The sequence below is a fragment of the Anguilla rostrata genome, chromosome 18 (assembly GCF_018555375.3).
Source record: "Anguilla rostrata isolate EN2019 chromosome 18, ASM1855537v3, whole genome shotgun sequence".
Classification (NCBI taxonomy): domain Eukaryota; kingdom Metazoa; phylum Chordata; class Actinopteri; order Anguilliformes; family Anguillidae; genus Anguilla; species Anguilla rostrata.
In genome coordinates this window covers 23,396,953-23,416,505 of record NC_057950.1, presented here as the reverse complement: position 1 = coordinate 23,416,505, position 19,553 = coordinate 23,396,953, and the positions used below count along the sequence as shown (strand labels likewise).

Genomic DNA, 19,553 nt, shown 5'->3' with positions numbered 1-19,553 from the left:
AGTCATCAAATACATTTTGCCTCCCCCTTTGTTTGTGTTGGTTGTAATATGGTTTACATTACTGTACATTAGTCGTACAATATTATGGTTCTTTAATACCTCTGGTGAGAGTGCCTTCCTGGCTTCTTTCTTTTCAGCCACAGTACACCACTCAGAATTATCTGGAATGTGTTGGCCGACTTCAGGATCACGCTGATTTAATTGAGGAGATGAAAAATGACCTGGAGGCCCAGTGCCTTTTAAGCAATGGCATTGAGGGGCTGCAGAGCCAGCTGGAGGAAAATAAGGTGCGGTCAGCTCGTCGTTCATCTGAAATCCTTGCATCTTACACAAACTCCTGCTAAACCACCAGCTTCCCTCATAACCACCAGTTCCATTTTTAACGCTCCACAGAGAACACTGCTTCCACTGCTCTCTCGTATTCCATTTTCACTATTAAAAATGAACTCTCTCCGCATGTCTATCCACCCCCTTTAGCAGGTAGCGGGTTAGCCGTTACCGCACTGAAGGCACGCGCTCTGGTCTGTTTGCAGTCACTTGAGACACAGCTTGCCGCCCTGGCTGCCACGCTAACCGCCGACCTTGACGCGGCCGAGCAGCTGCTGGAGGCCGCTGACGAGCACGTTCCCACGCAGATTTACCGAGACCTGGCGGCGGTTTCTAAAGACCTGCCGCGGGCCTTCTCTGACGTTCGCAAAATGTCCACGGAGAAGGGCGGCGCCATAGCGCAGGCCCTAGAAGCTGAAAAGGTCAGAGGTCACGGCTGTAGTCTAGACATTAATGAATTTTAAGAATTTAAAGGTGATGGCTGTTCTGCCTATAACCTTTAAGATCAGAAGGAATCAGATTTTTATTTAAACGACCTATGTAAGATCAAAGTATGATAGCGGGTACATGTATTATTCTCAACATAACCATAAGTCAGGTTTGTCATGGTTTTACCCCACTGAGTTGAACTATTTAATGAATACATGAACATTATTTTAATATTGCTACAAATTTGTATGCATACTCATGTGTATGCATTTATATAATAGTGATATTTGACTGTTAAAAATAAATGTTTTACAGTACCCCGATGTGAAACCCATTTTATATTTTTACTCAGGCACATTTAGAGCTGTCCTATCAAGACCTTTTGGGCTGTCTCCAGGAAGTCTCAGCATATGTTTATGACATTTCTGAGACTGTCTCCAGCCTGGATATCACAAACACCGATGACCTGGATACAGTAAAGCACAGGATTGAGCAAAATAAGGTACTACTTTGTTCCTCCCTCCTACCAGTTTATCTAGGCTATTTATTTTTTAATGTTGTTTTCCATTTTTTGGAATGCCCAGCTGTGACAGTCAGAGCTTATTGCTACAAGTGTGGCTATGAGTTCAGGAGAGGGCAAACAATCATACGCTCCATTCGCAGCATGTGATGTCATCCTGCTGCTCCCTACCGCAGTGCGCAATGCGAACGCGTGCGAACATGAGTTCCAGGAACACATGTCACGTGCAGCATAACGGGCATGCTTCCCCGTGCCCAGTTGAGCTGCAGGGGGTGCTGGTGCAAGATTAAACGGGATTATCCTGGCCGACTGAAACCGTCCCAACACCGGGCCACACTAGAGCCAGTTCTGTGTCACCCTCTGGGGCTGCCAGCCACAGTTGGCACTGGCACTGCCCGGATTCAGTGCCTGACTGTGGGACGCATCCATGCACATGAACGGGGCCTTAACAGCCACCCAGCAGTGCCCCTCCAATTCACCATACCACTTCACTGTACGTTATCGTTGCAAATTTTATATGTTACAAAGCATTTAGATAAACAAGGAGTTGGAGATAGATCCACAGTATTTATATTAAACACGACATCTGTGTCCTATGTCTGAATATAAAATATTTTAAGGATGGTGGATATGAGAAAGGCTCATGCTCATGCTCCTCGGTGTTCCAGGAGATGGAGAAAGGCCTGTCTCACACGCAGCACCAGCTGGAGAACACCGCCTTCGAGGTTCAGTACTTCATATCTGAGCACGCTCAGACCCTGAGCCCCGCCCACAGCAAGCAGCTCCTGCTGGCTCTCACCGCCACCCAGAGGGCATTCAGGGAACTGATGGAGAAGGTCTCCACCCAGAGGAGCACTCTGGAACTGCACCTGGAGATCAGAGAGGAGCAGAGGCAGCAGAAGGTTTGGGGTCGCATGACATCACCACATGAGGTCATCACACAGCATCGTCCCTATCTCAGTCACCCTTATTTAAAAAGGTGTTAGTTGACAAATTAAAAATGATCTCTAGTTAAACCAGGAAGTTTTTTTAATGAATATTCATCATTTGTGTATTTAATGAAGATTCGAAAATACGTAATTCTTCATTTAATATTTTCCTTTATGCATTCAGAGAACCTTTGTGGTATTTTATGGTCTCATTAAGTGTCCTTGCATTATGCATTATGCATTTAATGCAAGCAGTGACACATGTTTATGTGAATTTGCATATATCTGCAAAGACAAATATGTATAATTAGAGAACATTCATTCCCACAGGAGCTTGCAAATGTTTAACCAGTGAAAAACATTTATTTAGGAAATTCAGTGTACAACTAACGTGTCACAATTACAGAATGTGTGTGTGGAATTGATATGGGTTGTTTGAGTCTGGATGTCTTTGCTGTGAAGCATGCGCTTGACCTTTAACCCCACGGCGACAGGGAGCAAGCGTTCCGCTTCTCGATCACCGCCAAGCCGCTAACGTTTTCTCCTGGTCGTGTTCACGTCTCAACAGGCTCCCAGGCACCCGGCGGCACTCGGCTCTTTTAAGCACTGCCACGGACACACACGAAAACACGGCCTCGATGTGCATGGATGCCCGCACCACGGACGTCGTGACTAACACTCCGCGCCGGATTTCCTCTAACTCTGTCTGTCTGTCTCTCTCTGACCCCGACCCCCTAGCTCTGTAGGCTATCGTGTTTGCAGCACACTCAGGTGTATGTAACGGTAGGGCTGTAGGTAGGGCTGCGCGGTAAGGTTGGCGGCCTCCCGTGACCGCGCTGTGGTTTGTCGTCTCAGAGTGCGGTGGAGAAGCAGAGGGAGTACTCGGAGAAGCTGCAGGAGCTCTGCGACAGCCTGACGCAGACGGAGAACCGCCTCATCGGCCACCAGCAGCTGGTCTCCGGGGGAGACGGGGTGGAGGACCTGCAGCAGTACCAGAAGGAGCACCAGGTGAGCCGCTGACCAGCCCACGATGCAGCCCTGCTGTGTTTGGGTTAGGCTGTTAGCAATGGTCAGGTTAGGCTGTTAACGTTGATAGGTAAAAATAGTCAAAATAAAAGCGCACAAATACAGATAATTGTGAACATCTTACTTTCAGAACAAAAACAAAAAGAGCCAGGACTGGGAAAAACAATAGGTTAGGCTGTTAGCAGTGTTAGGGTTAGCCTGTTAGCGGTGAGAGGGTTAGCCTGTTAGCAGTGACAGGCTTATGCTTTTCTTTTTGACCTTCTTCTGAGAAATGTGGTCTGTGTGGTAGGTCTGTGTGAAGCTATTGTTTCTCTCAGTCATGGCTCTATGTGTTTTTGTTCTGAAAGTATGATGTTCACATTTATCTGTCTTATCTGTGCTTGTATTTAGACTGTCCAGTAGCAGAAAATGTTTTTTGACTTTTCCCCTAGGCCTTGCAGAAGGACGTCCAGGCTAATGCCAATGCCCTGACTGAGGTCCTCAGCAGCACCAAGAAGTTCCTGGAGGAGAACCGCAGCAAACTGCAACCAGAGCAGGTGGCTGCCATCGAGAGCCAGCTGGAGGAGGCCAAAGCCAAGGCCAGGCTGCTCAGCCAGCGCGCCGATGATTCTGGGAAAGAACTGGAGAAAGTGCTGACCACAGCCATCAAACAGGAAACCGAGAAGGTAAGAAGATGGCTTCCTCACACACTCACTCATTTTTAGCAGGCTGAAGGTTCTCCACAAGGGGGAGTTGTTCGCACTCAAGTAGCTGAATGGTGCTTTGCATCAATTACACAGTGTGTGTCTACATTTTTCTTCTTACTGGGCAATTTGTGCAATTTTCAACATACCCAGCATCACTTATACAGCTTCATATATCAGGGTATTCACTGAAGCAATTCAGGTTAATTACCTTCCTTAAGGGTACATTGATGCTGTCCACAGAAGACAGTGCGTTTATTTTTGGGGTACGCTTTTGTGAAACCCCTTTTTCCACAGGTGGCGGCCGTGGAGCAGCTGGAAGAGAGCAAGAACAAGATCGAAGGCCTGCTGGACTGGATCTCCAACATCGGGAAGGACCGAGAGAAGGAGAGCGACCCCACGGACCGGACGAGCAGTCAGAACGGGAACGGGCCGCTGGACACCTCGCCCCAAGGCATCGTGGGAGGACAGGACGACAACAACGGGAACTCGCTGTCGACACTGGACAACATCAGCGCTGTGGACGGCAACAGCAAGGACACACACGAGCTGGACCTGGACGAGCAGTACAACCGAATAAAGGTAAACCGAGGTTTGATTTGGCCAACTGGTGTGCCAACCATGTCCGAGTTCCGGAAAGATCTCTAAACAGGTTTAAGCTTCATGTATGGATATTGAAGTTGGAGTCAAGTGCTTTTTATGCCAATGGGGAGTGCGAATGTCGTTCCCATGAAAAATTAGCTGTTGTCGGTAGATGCATTGGTTGACGTGAGCAGCCGACAATAGCATATTAGCATACATATTATTGATGTGATTTAGATCCAGATACACTGCCAAGTGCATCACATGCTCTGTTTGTCATCTAGTTTTTTTGACTTGTTTGCATGAAAAGCTCTTGTGAATGGTGTCGCCCCCTCAATCAGCAGTTGGTCTTGTGCGCATGAAGACGTACGGCAGCTCTGCTGGTGTTTGTTAATCCCCCCGCTGTGGGAAACTTGGGTCTCTCAGGGGGAGGAAGGGGGGGGGAGCTCACGGCTCATTGGTCAACCTGCAGAGTCACAGCGCCAAATGGAGAGTGGCAAGCGGGCGCGATTCCAGGCTTGTCGACGGCTCTTTCCTCTGCTCGCCGTCTCTCTGCCGAGCGATGTCCTCTCTGATTTACTGCCTGCTCTGCACCCTCTTTCTCTCCGTTTAAAGGCCTCTCAGGGGTTAATGGCCTGCTTCAGTCTGAGAGAGGCGTCCAGGTCGAACAGCCGATGAGTTGATCTTTTTGTTCGCTCTGCAATTGCCAGTACTGAGTGCTTAGCCAAGAGGGCAGTGAGCGAGATTTATGGGTAATTCATTCCTTCGACATCGGAAAGGAAGCATGGTTTTCGGTGTACATGCCCTAGGATAAGCCCTCGAGTGAAATAAGGGCTTGAATCATATATATTAGAGTATTTCTTTGGAGATATAGCAGATAAAACCAGTGAATTTTGTTACAGTTGTGAAAGAATCTCCTATTCCAACCTGTCAGATTATATTGGAGCTTTGCCCAGGATTGTGATTATTCCTGTTCAAGACTGACAAGCGCACACATGGATCTTATGTTTACTCTTAACTCAAAATGTCAGTCGCTTTCGCTAAAATATCTGAGATTTCTGGAGCTGTAAGTGGGTTAGAGCTGTGTGAATGTGAGTTGGTCAGAGCTACTGTATCTGTGAGGGTGAGTTGGTTTGTGTGTGTGTATGTATGCGTGCGTGTGTGTGCGCGCGCGTGTGTGTGTGTGAGTGTGAGTTGGTAGGTCCTCAGTTTGTGAGTCTCACGTCTGATGGCTGGCACTATGAGGTCTATGCATAAAAATTCCCATCCCATCCTTACTGTCTGGGAATCCAGTGGTGATGTGGCCTTACAAATGGCAGGTTGTAATCTATATTGAAATATTAAAAAGAGACGGAGCTTGTGGGAGGCACGCTAGAATCTAGAACGTATTTAGGAAAATGGCTGTGATAAAAAGCATACTCCCTTCAGGATAACGGATCCCGTTCCTGCTCGCTCTCGCCCCCTGCAGGCGCGGCACCAGGAGGTCCTGTCCCAGCAGCAGGAGCTGATCATGGCCACGCAGTCGGCCCAGGCCCTGCTGGACCGGCAGGCTCACGCCCTGTCCCCGGAGGAGCGGGACAAGCTGCAGCGGGACGTCCAGGAGCTGCGCGGGCGCTACGACAGCGAGCTGGCGCAGGCCGAGCTGCAGGCCAAGCGCGCGCAGTCGCTGCGGGAGGAGCTGCGCAAGTTCCGGGGCGACTGCGGCGAGTTCGAGGCCTGGCTGGGCGAGGCCGAGGGCGAGGCGGGACTCCTGGGGGCCCCCGCCGGGCGGCTGGACGTCCTGGCCGACAGGCTGGAGCGCCAGAGGGCCTTCGCCGAGGACGTGATCTCGCACAAGGGCGACCTGCGCTTCGTCACCGCCGCGGGGCAGCGGACGCTGGACGCCGCCAAGGCCTGCGGCGGCCCGGGCGACCCCGCCGACCGCCACCCGCAGACGGACATCGACACGTCCGGCGTCTGCGCCGCCGTGAAGGACAGGCTGGCTAACGCGGCCGACCGCTACAAGGCCGTCCACTCCCAGGTGCGCGCCGCCCTCCCAAAGACAGAGCTCCGCCCCCTCAGCATGGGGGGGAGGACCTCCTGCCTTATTTAGATGTGTGAATTTATTCATCATTAATCCATTCTGTCATAATATATCCAGTCTGTCAGTGTCTAATGTGAAGAGCACTGTGGCATTTACACTGCGTTGTGTACATTGTGTACATACAGAAGCATTTAATGTAGCGCCCATTCAAAAGTACTTAATTAGTAATTAAGTAAGTTCATTAAACCCCCTTACCCCTTCCATATTGGTGGTTTTATCCTGAGAATTTCCCAACCGGAACAATCCACTGAAAGGATGAATCTGACTACAGATTCTCAGAAAGTTAAATATAATGTTTAACAGAAGCTCTTCTTCCTTCATGGAAACGCTGACATTGCGATGGCGTTAGCTGATCTGTTGTAACAGGGCAGATTGAGCTACTGTTTCACAATGTCATTGACATCTTCATCCACCTTTGCTATATGCTGTCATGGTATTTTTTGATCTGACATTGACTATAGCAAAAGAACATCTACAGAAACATTTGGTAAGGATAAAGAAACACAGCTGCACACAGGAGGCATTTAGATATTCACATGCTTGTTTGTAGTAGACGTTCCAGTGCAGATTGTGCGGGGGCTGCGTAGCCATAAGCCTGCTTGTTATTTCAGCCTGTCAGGCTGCCCCCGCGGTCAGAGCAGTGTGTAGTGTAGCTCTTAGCATTGCACTCCCTCATTATGTTCACAGCATGTGCTGAGCTGTAAATATTTACCATAATAATGGTCTGTTATGGTGTGTGAGTCTGTGTGCAGTTCTATAAATCACCAAAAGGTGGCAGCAAGCCCCCCTAAAGAGAGAATGAACACGCTGAATAGGGTGGATTTTTTTGTACAGTAACAAACAAAACAAGATGTTTCTTAAATTATTCTTTTGTTCTTAAAAATGTTCCTATGAAAAACCGATATGGGATTCCTGACGCATGTGCATGTTTTTGTGCGTATCCCAGGTGCATGACATGATGAATGCTGACTGTAAATTTTTAAATTTTAAGCGCAGTCCTGCTCATGTGATTAGCAGTCATGAACAAATACAGATAAGAAAAAATGGTGAATGCCGAAATGTTCGTGGGAACATTCTTAAAACAGTTTACGATCAAATGTGATCGTACGGATGTTTCGTGAATGAGGCCAACTGTGAACATTTAAAAATAAAGAGGCTTTTACCACATAATAATTATAGTTCTGTACTGCTTAAGTGTTTGCGTAGGTATGTACGTTTGATGTAACGCACCCGTCTCGGTCACGGTAAAAATGGTATCCCGGTAAAATGGCTGCGCGCTCCTGGGTTTGCGTCGGCTGATCGGCCCGTGTCGTTGCAGTGCACCCTGCTGGGCGGCAGCCTGAAGGAAGTGGTGGAGAAGTACAGGAAGTTCCAGGACGGCGCTGGGGGCCTGCAAACCTGGCTTGGCGGCTCGGAGAAGGAGGCCGCACGGCAGGAGGCGGAGCCTATCGCGGCCGACCCCCAGACCCTGCAGAAACAGCTGGAGGAGACCAAGGCAAGAGGGGCCTGCATTGTCGCTCATATAAACGCATGGGTCGCTGATTAGGCCAGTAATTAGACTGCAAAACCGCTAACATCAGGGGTTATAGCATTACCGTTGTCACTGATTGGAGTACTACTCACATCGCTGATTAAAACAATGCCAAAAATCAGATTGTAATTATCCTGATATGAGTGTTTGTAACATTGCTAGTACTGTATCATTGATTACAGTAATGCTCAACCGCTGATGATAACGTCCCTAATGGTGATAATACTCATATCACTGTTTATGGGATTGATTGCATCATTGATTACAGCAATGCCCACATGACACGTGGTTATGAGTTCCCATTGAGCTTGAGAACGTCGTGCCCTTGCCTTATACAGTGCCGTCGTACGCTTAAAAACAACACCGCTATTTATAGCGCTCCTTTCTAAACAGGCCGCGGCCCGGGCTTTGAATAGCTGAGCTCTGATTCAGACTGGCTGGCAGCGTGGATGTTTTGTCCTGCTTTACGAGCGACTGGAAGGCCAAGCGCATGCACTGGAAATTACCTACAAATAGATTGTTTCCCTGCGATATACGGTTTCGCTGAACCTCGCCGACGCTAGACTTCTGAGAGTTGCCAAGCCGAGAGCGGGGTAGAAAGCAGATCAGCGTTATGCCTCTCCGTGGACTTGTGGTGACTCTTAACAGATTCAGAGAGATGAGGAGGGCTAGAAACCCCAGCAGGGGAAAAAAAGTTTTGTTCCTGGCAACACGCTGGTTCGCACATGCTCACTGCATTTCTCCTGATGGTTTGGCACGGCAAGAACGAAAGCCGATAGGCCCTTTTGGTTGACGGGTCTCGATGTCTCCTTTTCCTGGACAGACAGGAAGTCTCCAGACCCTGACAGGTTTGCTCCCTGGAGCCCGGGCAATCGAAAGTGACAGCAGAATTTTTCGACTGATTGGAAGTAATCTTAGAAGCTGTGCATTCAGGCCACCGCGTCAGCCATTTGCGAAGACAAGTGACCTCCATATAGGGAGTAGAGAAAGGACAGTGACAATATATGTGAAGAAATGTAAACTTATTCAAGTTAGTTTGCGTTAACTCACAGAGTTTAACCCCTTGTTCATGCAGCGAACGATCCAGTTGACCAATTGCCAGAAGTCCATTGATTCTCTCTGTAGCTGGGCGACAGCCAGCAACCTGAGCAACTGGGCAACTGAGCTACCAAAGTTGCCCACAGTTTATCTTTTCTTGGACATTGCATGTCAACAGCCAATCAGAGCCAATCAGCTAATCAGACACTAATGGTGGCTTTCTAACCATTGCAAATGCACCTTTCGTAGGTAACCTCGGCTAAAATCATGTGTAAATGGCTGAACTGCTTATTGAAAGTGGGAATGTATTGCATTGTGGGAATGTGAGGCGGTTGTTTGATAAGGGTCTTATAAGGGGTGTTGTCCGTAGGCCCTGCTGGATGAGACCTCTCGACGACAGGCCGCTGTGGACTCGCTGCGCAAGACAGCCGACGCCCTGATCACAGCAGAGGGAGACCTCCTGACCAATCAGGATGAGATCCTGGAGACCGTGGGTGAGTGGCCTCGGTCACCTGACCCCGCACGATGTGGCCACGGGCAGGAAGGACGAGATTCAGAGTTAGCCTGCCAATGTCACACAGTGCTAACAGAAAAGGCGACAAATACAGAAGCGTCCTTTTGATTACTACATTTTAATATCATGACTCCAGCCCACATATTGATATTAGCCATGATTCTGCAGTTCAGACAGGCAGTCTAGAATTGTTTTACATCATCTGCAAAGGATGATGGGATAAAGATGTTTTTGGTTAGAATGAACCGAGCGTTCTTGAATGCACCTCTAAATCACCGCACATTGCACCCCCTCTGAACCCCTGTTGTGCCCCCTGACACGGCGAGCCTGTCCTCTCTCGGCAGACGACGTGGCGGAGCGGTACGAGGGCCTGTCGAAGTCCGTGGGCGCGCGGCACGAGCGGCTGCAGGTGACGCTGACGCGTTCGCTCAGCGTGCAGGACGGCCTGGACGAGGCCGCGCGCTGGATGGACGGCGTGGAGGAGAGCCTTCGGCGGCAGGACCCCGTCCCCCTCGCCTCCGCCGCCATCGGGGACGCGCTCAGCAAGGAGGCGGTACGTACGGCGGGCGGACGCCAGGCCAGACTCAACGATCACAGAGCTGCTTCCGTTTTGTCAGATCAGCTGCAGTATCTACAGGTGGACTGTTAATGAAGTAGGTCAGAATGCAGCTTGTTCCGATGTGGGAATTGAACCTGCAACCTTCTGGTGACATGCCTGCTTTGTTAACGAGCAAACCTGCTCTAATTTGATACAAAGGGATTATCAAACTGCAATAGCTTTTTATCAAATAGCTTTGTATTAAAGTCGGAACTTTAAGCTGGATGGGGGGTTTAAAATGCACGTGGTCAGAAGGTGCTCATTCTGTGACCTTGTCGTGACCTTGTCGTGACCTTCAGGCTCTGGAGCAGGACATGTCGAGCCGGCAGAGCAGCATGGCCGCCATGACGGCGAAGCTGAGGACGTTCGCGGAAACGGCGGATCCCTCCGCGGCCTCCTCCCTGCAGGCCAAGATGGACGCCCTTTCCCGCCGCTTCTCGGACGCCTCGGCCAAGCACAAGGAGAAGGTGGCGCGGCTGGAGCGTTTGAGGGACAAGGTGGAGCTCTACGAGAAGACCTCCGAGAAGGTCCAGCAGTTCGTGGCTAAGCGCTCGCGGGACCTGTCCGAGACGGAGGGCCCGGGGAAGAACGTGGACGAGCTCTCCCAGCTGATGCAGGTGAGGCCGCCGTCCCGTTTTCCTGCTCGCTGATGTCATCAGTCCGCGCCAATGTGTGATAGCCACGTTTTAACCTGCGGTTTAAATGCCTGAAGGCGGAAGCAGACACATGCTTATCATGTAAATATGACAGATTAGAACTAAAGGAAACCAGAGACTCTTGTTCATATTATTAGAATTGGCTTTGTTAATTGATAAAGGGAATTTTAATTGCAGTCTGACAAGTGCCTTGGTTTTCTTTTTCTCAGTTGATCAAATAAAGGAGCCTTGTCAATTGTTATCTTCTCAACTAACATTTCACTTTTTGGCCAGGTCCTCCTTTTCTTATTTTCATCGCAGTAAAATGTCCAGTGCTGTTTCAACTCTATAACAGAGCATACAACAGGGACCATATGTCCTCTCTAAGAGTTGATTTAACACTGAACACTGTGTAGGTGTTAGCTTTGCCAGCTTGGTTTGGTTGTTGAAACTCATTGACTCGTTGACGCTGAGCGATGTCCCCCCTGCAGGACACGAACACAGAGCTGTCGGAGCAGGCCAAAGAGATGGAGCTGCTGCAGAGGCTCTCCAAAGAGCTGTGCGAGGAGGGCTCGGAGTCCGACAGGGCCCAGGTGCAGGGCAGGACCGACAGCCTGGCCAACAGCTTCAGGGCCTTCACAGACACCGTGAAAGAGAGGTGAGTCACAGGGCGGAGCTTCAGAGAACCCTGGTGTGGAAACAGCACTGACCGGTTCCGAGCGGTTTGAGTTTTTACAGGTTTTGTTCGAAACAGGTTAGTGTGCTGAGTGTAAACCGCCAACTGGTGGCTACACTATCCTGTGTCTCAGAATGACCTGGAAATAACCTGGGAACTGCTACACATTGCTAAAGCTAATTAATTCCCTCGTATATAAATAGTCTGTGCACCCTTATGAGATCTATGTAAATATGTGTGTGAGTTTCGGGCTGTCTGACCCGTGCCTGTCTCTCCCGGTGCAGGGAGGAGGAGGTGTCCTCGTGCCAGGACCAGCTGGCGGAGTTCCGGGCGGCCGCGGACGCCCTCAGGCAGTGGCTGGACGACTCGGCGGATAAGGTCCCCTCCGTGCCGGCCTCCTGCGGAGAGCAGAACCTGGCCAAGGCCCTGCAGAGAGTCAACGTGAGTGTGCGCCCGCTGCCGCGGTTACCCTGGCAACTGTGCCCCCCAACGGCTGTGCCCGTCACCCTGGTGACCCTACACCCCAAACACCGCGCCGGTCACCCTGGCACCGGCACCCACCAAATGCCGTGGCCATAACTCTGTATACCGCACCCCTCAAATTGCACAGCTGTCACCTTGCCAACCGCGCCCCCCAAATGCCATGGCGTTGCCCTGCTAACCACGCCCTCTAAATACAGCAGGGTCACCTTGTCAACCGCACCCCTTAAACGCCACGGCCGTCACCCTGGAAACCACGGACCCCAAATTGCACAGCTGTCACCTTGCCAGCTGCACCCCCCCCCAAAGGCCATCTCCTTGCCAACCGCGCCCCCCCCCCCTCCAAAGCCATGGCGCCATCCTGCTAACCACACCCCGTAAATACCGCAGTGTCACCTTGTCAACTGCACCCCCAAAACGCCACGCCGTCGCCCTGCCAACCAGGCACCCTAAAGGCTGCGGTCGTCACCTTGTCAACCGCACCCCTTAAACGCTGGGGCTTTGCCCCGCCAAACCGTACCCCCCAAACGCCACGGCCATCACCTTGCCAACCGCGTCCCCAAAAGCCATGCCGTCGTCCTGCGAACAACACTCCCCTAAATACCGCAGAGTCACCTTGTCAACGGACCAACAGGCCGCACCCCCTAAATGCCACGCTCGTCTCCCCTGGCAGCTGCGGCAATCAAACGCTCGTAACACAGCCCGTTAAAGACCTGACTGAGCCCCTTCCCCATTCCTCTGGAGCACGGAACAGAACTTTTGGGCTTTTTTCCATTTTCAAAACATATGAAAAAAATGAAAATCAGCTGTTAAAAGATTAAAGCAAAACGTGCCTCACATGCCCGTCGATACGGTCAACGGCCATTAAAGCCGCTAATAGGTCCTTACATTCCGGGCAGATTTTAGGGGCCCTGCGGCTTTAACGAGGCGGGGCCGGTATTCTGCTTTAGGGGGGTAACACAGTAACAGAAACGAAGATCTGACTCGAACCCGGGCGAATTCCCATCTGATCTCCCGGGTGACGACAAGGCATTTAATGACTTTTAAAAGAGAACAACATGAAAGGCGAGAAAATAAATAATGAACTGCAGCAAAATGGGTCAAACATCAAAAGGCCCCAGAAAAGGCCCCAGACTGTTAATGGGTAATTTACATACTGGAGTGTGCGAATACCAAATGGAGGGAAAGCAGCAAAAAAAAAAAAAGATAGAAGAAAAAATTAGTTTTGGCAGACTGACAGAGTCAGATTTGCGTGAAATGTTCTCGCAGTTTATTGGGGAATAGTTAACTTTGATGGTTCCCCCTTTGTGTTTTTTATGATACTGAACGCTCTCCTCTTTTTCCCAGGCCTTGATGGACGAGTGGACCGCCAAAGGAACTGATGTTCAGGACATTAACACCAAAGGGTCCTCTCTGTGCAGCCTCATCAGCGTCCTGACCTCTCCTGCCAAAACCAAGCTGTCCCGCAGAGGTACTACCCCTCTGTCTCTTCTCTTCTCTGATACTGGGTGTCTGTGAGGGACCTGTGTGACATCACTACAATCCTGCTGCTGGCCGGGCAACAGCCGTCTATGGTCGCGATCCTGTGTTCAGACTGACCGTGCAGTGACCATCTCTGTTATTGGTCCATAATTAAGAAGGACCACATAGTGCCCACCTCTGGTATTGGTCCATAATTTAGAAGGACCATGCAGTGACCAACTCTGGTATTGGTGCATAATTTAGAAGGACCATACAGTGACCAACTCTGGTATCGGTCCATAATTAGGAATGACCATGCAGTGATCATCTCTGGTGTTAGTCTGTAATTAAGAATGACCATGTAGTGGCAATCTCTCATATTGGTCCATAATTAAGACTCATCGTGTAACAGCTGTCTGTGGTTTTGGTAGTCTTTACACTACCCATGTATCATTCAAACCTTGTGAGCTCATGTTAATGGATAGAGAGGAATCTGATTTTCACACGCCATATTCAGTCATGCAGACATGGTAGGCCAAAGTTTTCTTCAGATCCAGCTTTTGGGAGTTTTTCCTGTTGCACCTGGAAACCCAACCTATGCGTGCGCGCACATGACAAGTGGCTGACTCACAAGCAGGGCTTGACTTGCCTGTACTTTCCTTTGTTCTTTTGTTGTGCCGAAGAAACATATTGTGTGTCTTTTTTTTTTCTAGGATCAGCTGTCACTAATGGATCAGGTCCTGGAGCTCACGCCTACCTGACCAACAAAGGTTAAGTCACTGCCTCTGTTTGTTTGCTCTGGTACAGGGGTGCACAACTCCAGTCCTGAAGGGCCAGTTTGCCCGTTGGCTTTAGTTCAGACCATTTACTTTAGTTTTACTTTTCTGACCGCTCTATAAACTGTGCTGGTTTACTCCTGTGCTTGAGCACAACTTTAGGATACACTTGCAGTCTGTGGCTGTAGCTGGTGCTTATACAAATATCAGCTCAAGATGTTATTGAGCTAATTAAATAATTAAGAGCAGAAGTTGGCACAAAATCCCGAAACGGATCGGCCCTTGTTGTGCACCCTTTCTCTAGTAGTTAGCCAACATATACTTTAGAAGTATAATTTCTGACACCCACCATTGTCTCAATGCAGTTGGTATTTTGTGTTTGAAGTGCAGGAGCTGTGCAGAATTGATTATGCGTAACCCTGTCTGCGCTGTAGAACCTCTCAGTGCCTCTATGTTAACCTCCACATAGCAATAACACACCAGGCCACTCCTGCATTGTGTCCTAACAACCTATCCTGGTCCTTCAGCCTATCAAAACAAAGCTGAGGATTTAGTGTCCTGTGAGGCGTGTGTCTGTATAAGGCTCGGGTTCGGGGTTCACGGTGAGCGTGAGGGGAAGCTGACGGGACCGTGTTTGGTTTTTTAACCCTCCTTCCCCTCTCACCCCCCCCTACAGAGCTGATGCTGGTGCAGCAGAGCATGTCGTACATCAACGAGGGGTACGAGGCCCTGGGGGAGCGGCTGAAGGGGCGGGCCGGGGAGCTGGACTCCGCCTCGCGGAAGGTTCGAGAGGCGCGGGAGGAGGCCGACACCCTGGCCGGATGGCTGCGGGACATGAAGAACACCCTGGCGTCCTGGGGCCCCGTTTCCACGGAGACGGGCTCCATGAAAACCCAAATGGAGAAGCAGAAGGTGCCTCCTCAGCGATCAGTTCAGCCCTTTCAACCAGCCATTGTTCCCCTCTAATTAACGATGTCCTCTTCTAATTAGTCATTAGCATACTAATCTCATACCCACCAGTTTATTAATGAATGTCCTGTTATCAGACTCTCCTATTCAGTCATGAAAATAATGTTGTCTAACTCTGTTATTTAGTAATGAATACCGTCATTTGAATCATTTTCTTGTATTATTCTCTCACACTTGCTCACTCTCTCACACCATCTTTCCTTCTCCCTCTCTTGCTCCCTCTCTCTTCTCCTCCATCTCTCACTCCCTCTCTTACGCCATCTCTCCTTCTCCCTTTCTCGCACCCTCTCTCGCTCCCTCTCTCTCCTTCTTCCTTTATCGCTCTCTCTCTCTTGCTCCCTTTCTCACGCCATTTCTCCCTCTCTCACTCCCTCTCTCGCTCCCTCTCTCAGGCGTTTGAGGAGAGTCTGGCCCAGAAGCAGGGTCAGTTGGAGAAGCTGAGGGCGAAGCTGCAGGAGCTCATAGAGCTGTACCCCGAGTCCCCCGAGGCTGCGGTGTGGAAGCAGACCCTGGAGCAGATAGGTAACGCAGCAAGCAGAACCTGCTGAGGGAACACCGCCTTCTAACCATAACTCACTCATAATGGGTGCCATGGTGTGAATGTATGCCCTGTGAGACTGTATGCGCCGTCATGGATACGGGCATATGTCTGGATGGGGGAGCATCTGTCAGGAGTGGAGTTGTGTCTGTAGTTGTGTCAGTAGCCCTGTCTGTAGCTATGTCTGTAGCCCTGTCTTTAGCTGTGCTTGGAGCTGTGTCTGTAGATGTGTCAATAGCCCTGTCTGTAGCCGTGTTTATAGCCCTGTCTGTAGCTATGTCAGTAGCACTGTCTGTAGCTGTGTCTGTAGGCCTGTCAGTATCCCTGTCTGTAGTTGTGTCTGTAGCCGTATCTGTAGCCCTGTTCGTAGCTGTGTCTGTTGCTCTGTCAGTAGCCCTGTCAGTAGCTGTGTTTGTAGCCATGTCAGTAGCCCTATCTGTAGCTGAATCTATAGCTGTGTCAGTAGCCGTGTCCTTAGCCGTGTCAGTAGCCCTGTCTGTAGCCGTGTCAGTAGCCCTGTCTGTAGCCGTGTCAGTAGCCCTGTCTGTAGCTGGGTCAGTAGCCCTGTTTGTTGTGTCTGTAGCTGTGTCAGTAGCCCTGTCTGTAGCTGTGTCAGTAGCCCTGTCTGTAGCTGTGTCAGTAGCCCTGTCTGTAGCTGTGTCAGTAGCCCTGTCTGTCGTGTCTGTGTGCAGATAAGGTGTGGGCAGAGCTGCAGGGCTCAGCGGAGGAGAGGAAGTCCCAGCTGGAGAAGTCGTCTCAGCACATGACGCAGTTCCAGACGGCCGAGGCCCAGCTGCACCAGTGGCTGTCGGAGAAGGAGCTGATGATGAGTGTGCTGGGGCCGCTGTCCGTCGACCCCAACATGCTCAACGCTCAGAAGCAGCAGGTCCAGGTACTGAGCCAGCGGACCTGCCTAGGCCTTACACCAGTTAGCTTTCACATACACAAATCAGTTTATTCACACAAACCAGCTTTTATCAGTGCTTACATACACAAATCAATTTATTCACACAAACTAGGTTTTATCAGCTCTTACGTACACAAATCAGTTTATTTACACAAATCAGCTTTTATCAGTTTTTACGTACATGTCCATTTGTCAGATTTTATAGACAGATTTTTAGAGGCGCTGGGTATAGCAGGTTTTGCACTACTGGGTGTCTGACACGTACTGCAGTGTTTGTGCGCGAGGTTCCGCTCGGTGATCCTGACTGTCCGTCCGTCTGTCCGCCGTGTCACTCCACAGATCCTGCTGAACGAGTTTGACGGCCGCAGGCCGCAGTACGAGCAGATGAACCAGGCCGCCCGGGCCATCCTGAGCCAGCCGGGCGAGGCCGACCCGTCCCTGGCGGGCCTGCGGGAGCAGCAGGCGGCCGTGACCCGCAAGTGGGAGGGGCTGACGGGGCAGCTGGGCCAGCGCTCGGAGCGCATCGACCAGGCGTCGGGGAAGACCGCGCGCTTCCAGGGCCTTCTGAGGGGGCTGGCCGACAGCACGGCCGACCTGGAGGCCCGCCTCCTCGGCCGGCCGGCCCCCGGCTCCCAGCCCGACGCCGTCAAGCGGCAGCTGGAGGCGGCCAATGAGGTGTCGGCGCAGCTGCGGGAGGAGAGGAAGAAGCTGGCGGAGGCGGAGTCTCTGTGCGCGGAGCTCTCGGCCCTGGTGGAGGAGGAGTACCTGAAGGCTGACCTGTCCCGGCAGCTGGAGACCGTCGCCAAGCCCTTCAAACAGCTGGAGGGGAGAGCGAGTGAGTCTCTTCTGCCTTCCCGCCAAAACCTCACTGGGCCAGGGGTAGGGTTTCCTCACCTTTACCGCTAACCCTCACTGAGGCCAGGGGTAGGGTTTCCTCACCTTTACCGCCAAAACCTCACTGGGGCCAGGGGTAGGGTTTCCTCGCCTTTACCCCCAAAACCTCACTGGGGCCAGGGGTAGGGTTTCTTCACCTTTACCGCTAACCCTCACTGGGGCCAGGGGTAGGCTTTCCACACCTTTACCGCTAACCCTCACTGGGGCCAGGGGTAGGGTTTCCTCACCTTTACCGCCAAAACCTCACTGGGCCAGGGGTAGGGTTTCCTCATCTTTACCGCTAACCCTCACTGGGGCCAGGGGTAGGGTTTCCACACCTTTACCGCCAAAACCTCACTGGGGCCAGGGGTAGGGTTTCCACACCTTTCCACGAACCCTCACTGGGGCCAGGGGTAGGGTTTCCACACCTTTACCGCTAACCCTCACTGGGCCCAGGGGTAGGGTTTCCACACCTTTACCGCCAAACCCTCACTGGGCCAGGGGTAGGGTTTCTCATCTTTACCGCTAACCCTCACTGGGGCCAGGGGTAGGGTTTCCACACCTTTACCGCTAACCCTCACTGGGCCCAGGGGTAGGGTTTCCACACCTTTACCGCCAAACCCTCACTGGGGCCAGGGATAGGGTTTCCACACCCTTACCGCTAACCCTCAATGGGGCCAGGGATGGGGTACACTCACTGATCTGTTTCCGCAGTTTTATCGACCTTTACCGCCAAAAGTTACTTTACCCTTCAAACCCTTGAACAGTAAACTCATGGTGGTAATTTGTGCGAGGAATGGCCTACAATGATCATAACACTGTTAGTGCTAAGTACTTCAAGTGAGGAATAGTCCGAGTTAGAAGTCCAAGCCAATGATTTAGTCGTCCTCTTGCACAGATAGCATGGCAACTCCCTTAACGGATGCATTCTAACAAAGTTTGTCATTTCAGACGTCATTTAGCTCATTCGTTTAGAAATTAGATACAAAATTACGTATACAAATTTAATTAATTTCCAGCAAAAAAATCTATGTCGTGTCTATGAAGCTGGACTTCACTGCAGAAAGTTAGCTCAAACCAGTATCCTCAGATGCACCTACTTCATGTATACTTTTTAACTAGCGATATAAGGCTTGCTTATTATTGTTTCTTTTTTTAAACTGTCTGTGTCTTGTTTTTCTGGAGAGGCCATTCCATGGGGCCTTCGTAATGTCTTGTCCAGTTCAGGACAAGACTTTAATTCCCAAGAGGGGCTTAACTGTCGGGGAATTTTTCGCGTAACCTTAGCGTTCGTGCAAACCAATGCCGATGAAGCCCTTCTTAGCCACAGTCAAACAAACAGATACTTGGCAGGTGGCTTGTGCTGTTCCAGTGACTCCGAAGGGGAATTCCATATCCATTAAGTTAGCGGTATTCGAAACAATATGAAGCCCCTAAAATAGGTACCAAGCTTGTTATTAATTATAGTTTAGGGTTAGGATTCTCAGTCATTACATTGATCTGTTAAGAGTCGTCCAGCTCAGCGAATCAGCATCACTTTGTGGAGTCGGATATATTAATTGCTCAAGTATCATTAAAATGGTTTGGTTACTTTTTAATATCTAATGTGTAATTTAACCGTACACTTCAATCAGACCTTTCCGTTCAGCATCGTCCTGCCAGGGGGTCCTCTGGCCAGATTTGGTCCTCAGTGCCATAAAAACCCAACCTTTCAGACCACTATTTTTATTTTTTGAAGTTTATTTCCCTTCGTCTTTGTCAGGTTTCGAGGCATGGACCTTGACATGGACCTAGCATTTTTAAAACGATAACGTCACCTGCCTCTCGCTTTTATAGTGTTACCATGGTAACCACTTCTGTGAGTTGCCTTGGTTTAAAGTGTAGGCCGAGGGACTAAATAATCAAATGCAGCCATGGTTTCTTGTACGTGACAGGTCTTTTATGCACTACCGTACATATGGAGTGATATTACAATGTG

The 19,553-nt window shown here is 50.4% G+C and overlaps 1 protein-coding gene across 30 annotated transcripts in view; it reads left to right on the top strand.

Annotated features, from left to right (window-relative positions):
* dst (dystonin) overlaps positions 1–19,553 on the top strand; it is a 207,711-nt gene that overhangs the window by 131,585 nt on the left and 56,573 nt on the right. For 28 of the 30 annotated variants that reach the window (XM_064317870.1, XM_064317864.1, XM_064317863.1 and 25 more), the window contains 20 exons: positions 138–287; positions 534–749; positions 1,109–1,258; positions 1,945–2,178; positions 3,061–3,213; positions 3,663–3,896; positions 4,212–4,496; positions 5,965–6,516; positions 7,898–8,074; positions 9,519–9,642; positions 10,007–10,215; positions 10,560–10,877; positions 11,387–11,553; positions 11,856–12,012; positions 13,399–13,522; positions 14,226–14,282; positions 14,965–15,200; positions 15,650–15,779; positions 16,488–16,687; positions 17,042–17,537. In XM_064317870.1, coding sequence (XP_064173940.1) covers positions 138–287; positions 534–749; positions 1,109–1,258; positions 1,945–2,178; positions 3,061–3,213; positions 3,663–3,896; positions 4,212–4,496; positions 5,965–6,516; positions 7,898–8,074; positions 9,519–9,642; positions 10,007–10,215; positions 10,560–10,877; positions 11,387–11,553; positions 11,856–12,012; positions 13,399–13,522; positions 14,226–14,282; positions 14,965–15,200; positions 15,650–15,779; positions 16,488–16,687; positions 17,042–17,537 — 4,369 coding nt within the window. The remainder of the gene's footprint in view (positions 1–137; positions 288–533; positions 750–1,108; positions 1,259–1,944; positions 2,179–3,060; positions 3,214–3,662; positions 3,897–4,211; positions 4,497–5,964; positions 6,517–7,897; positions 8,075–9,518; positions 9,643–10,006; positions 10,216–10,559; positions 10,878–11,386; positions 11,554–11,855; positions 12,013–13,398; positions 13,523–14,225; positions 14,283–14,964; positions 15,201–15,649; positions 15,780–16,487; positions 16,688–17,041; positions 17,538–19,553) is intronic. The other 2 variants (XM_064317865.1, XM_064317880.1) reach the window with 2 other exon arrangements.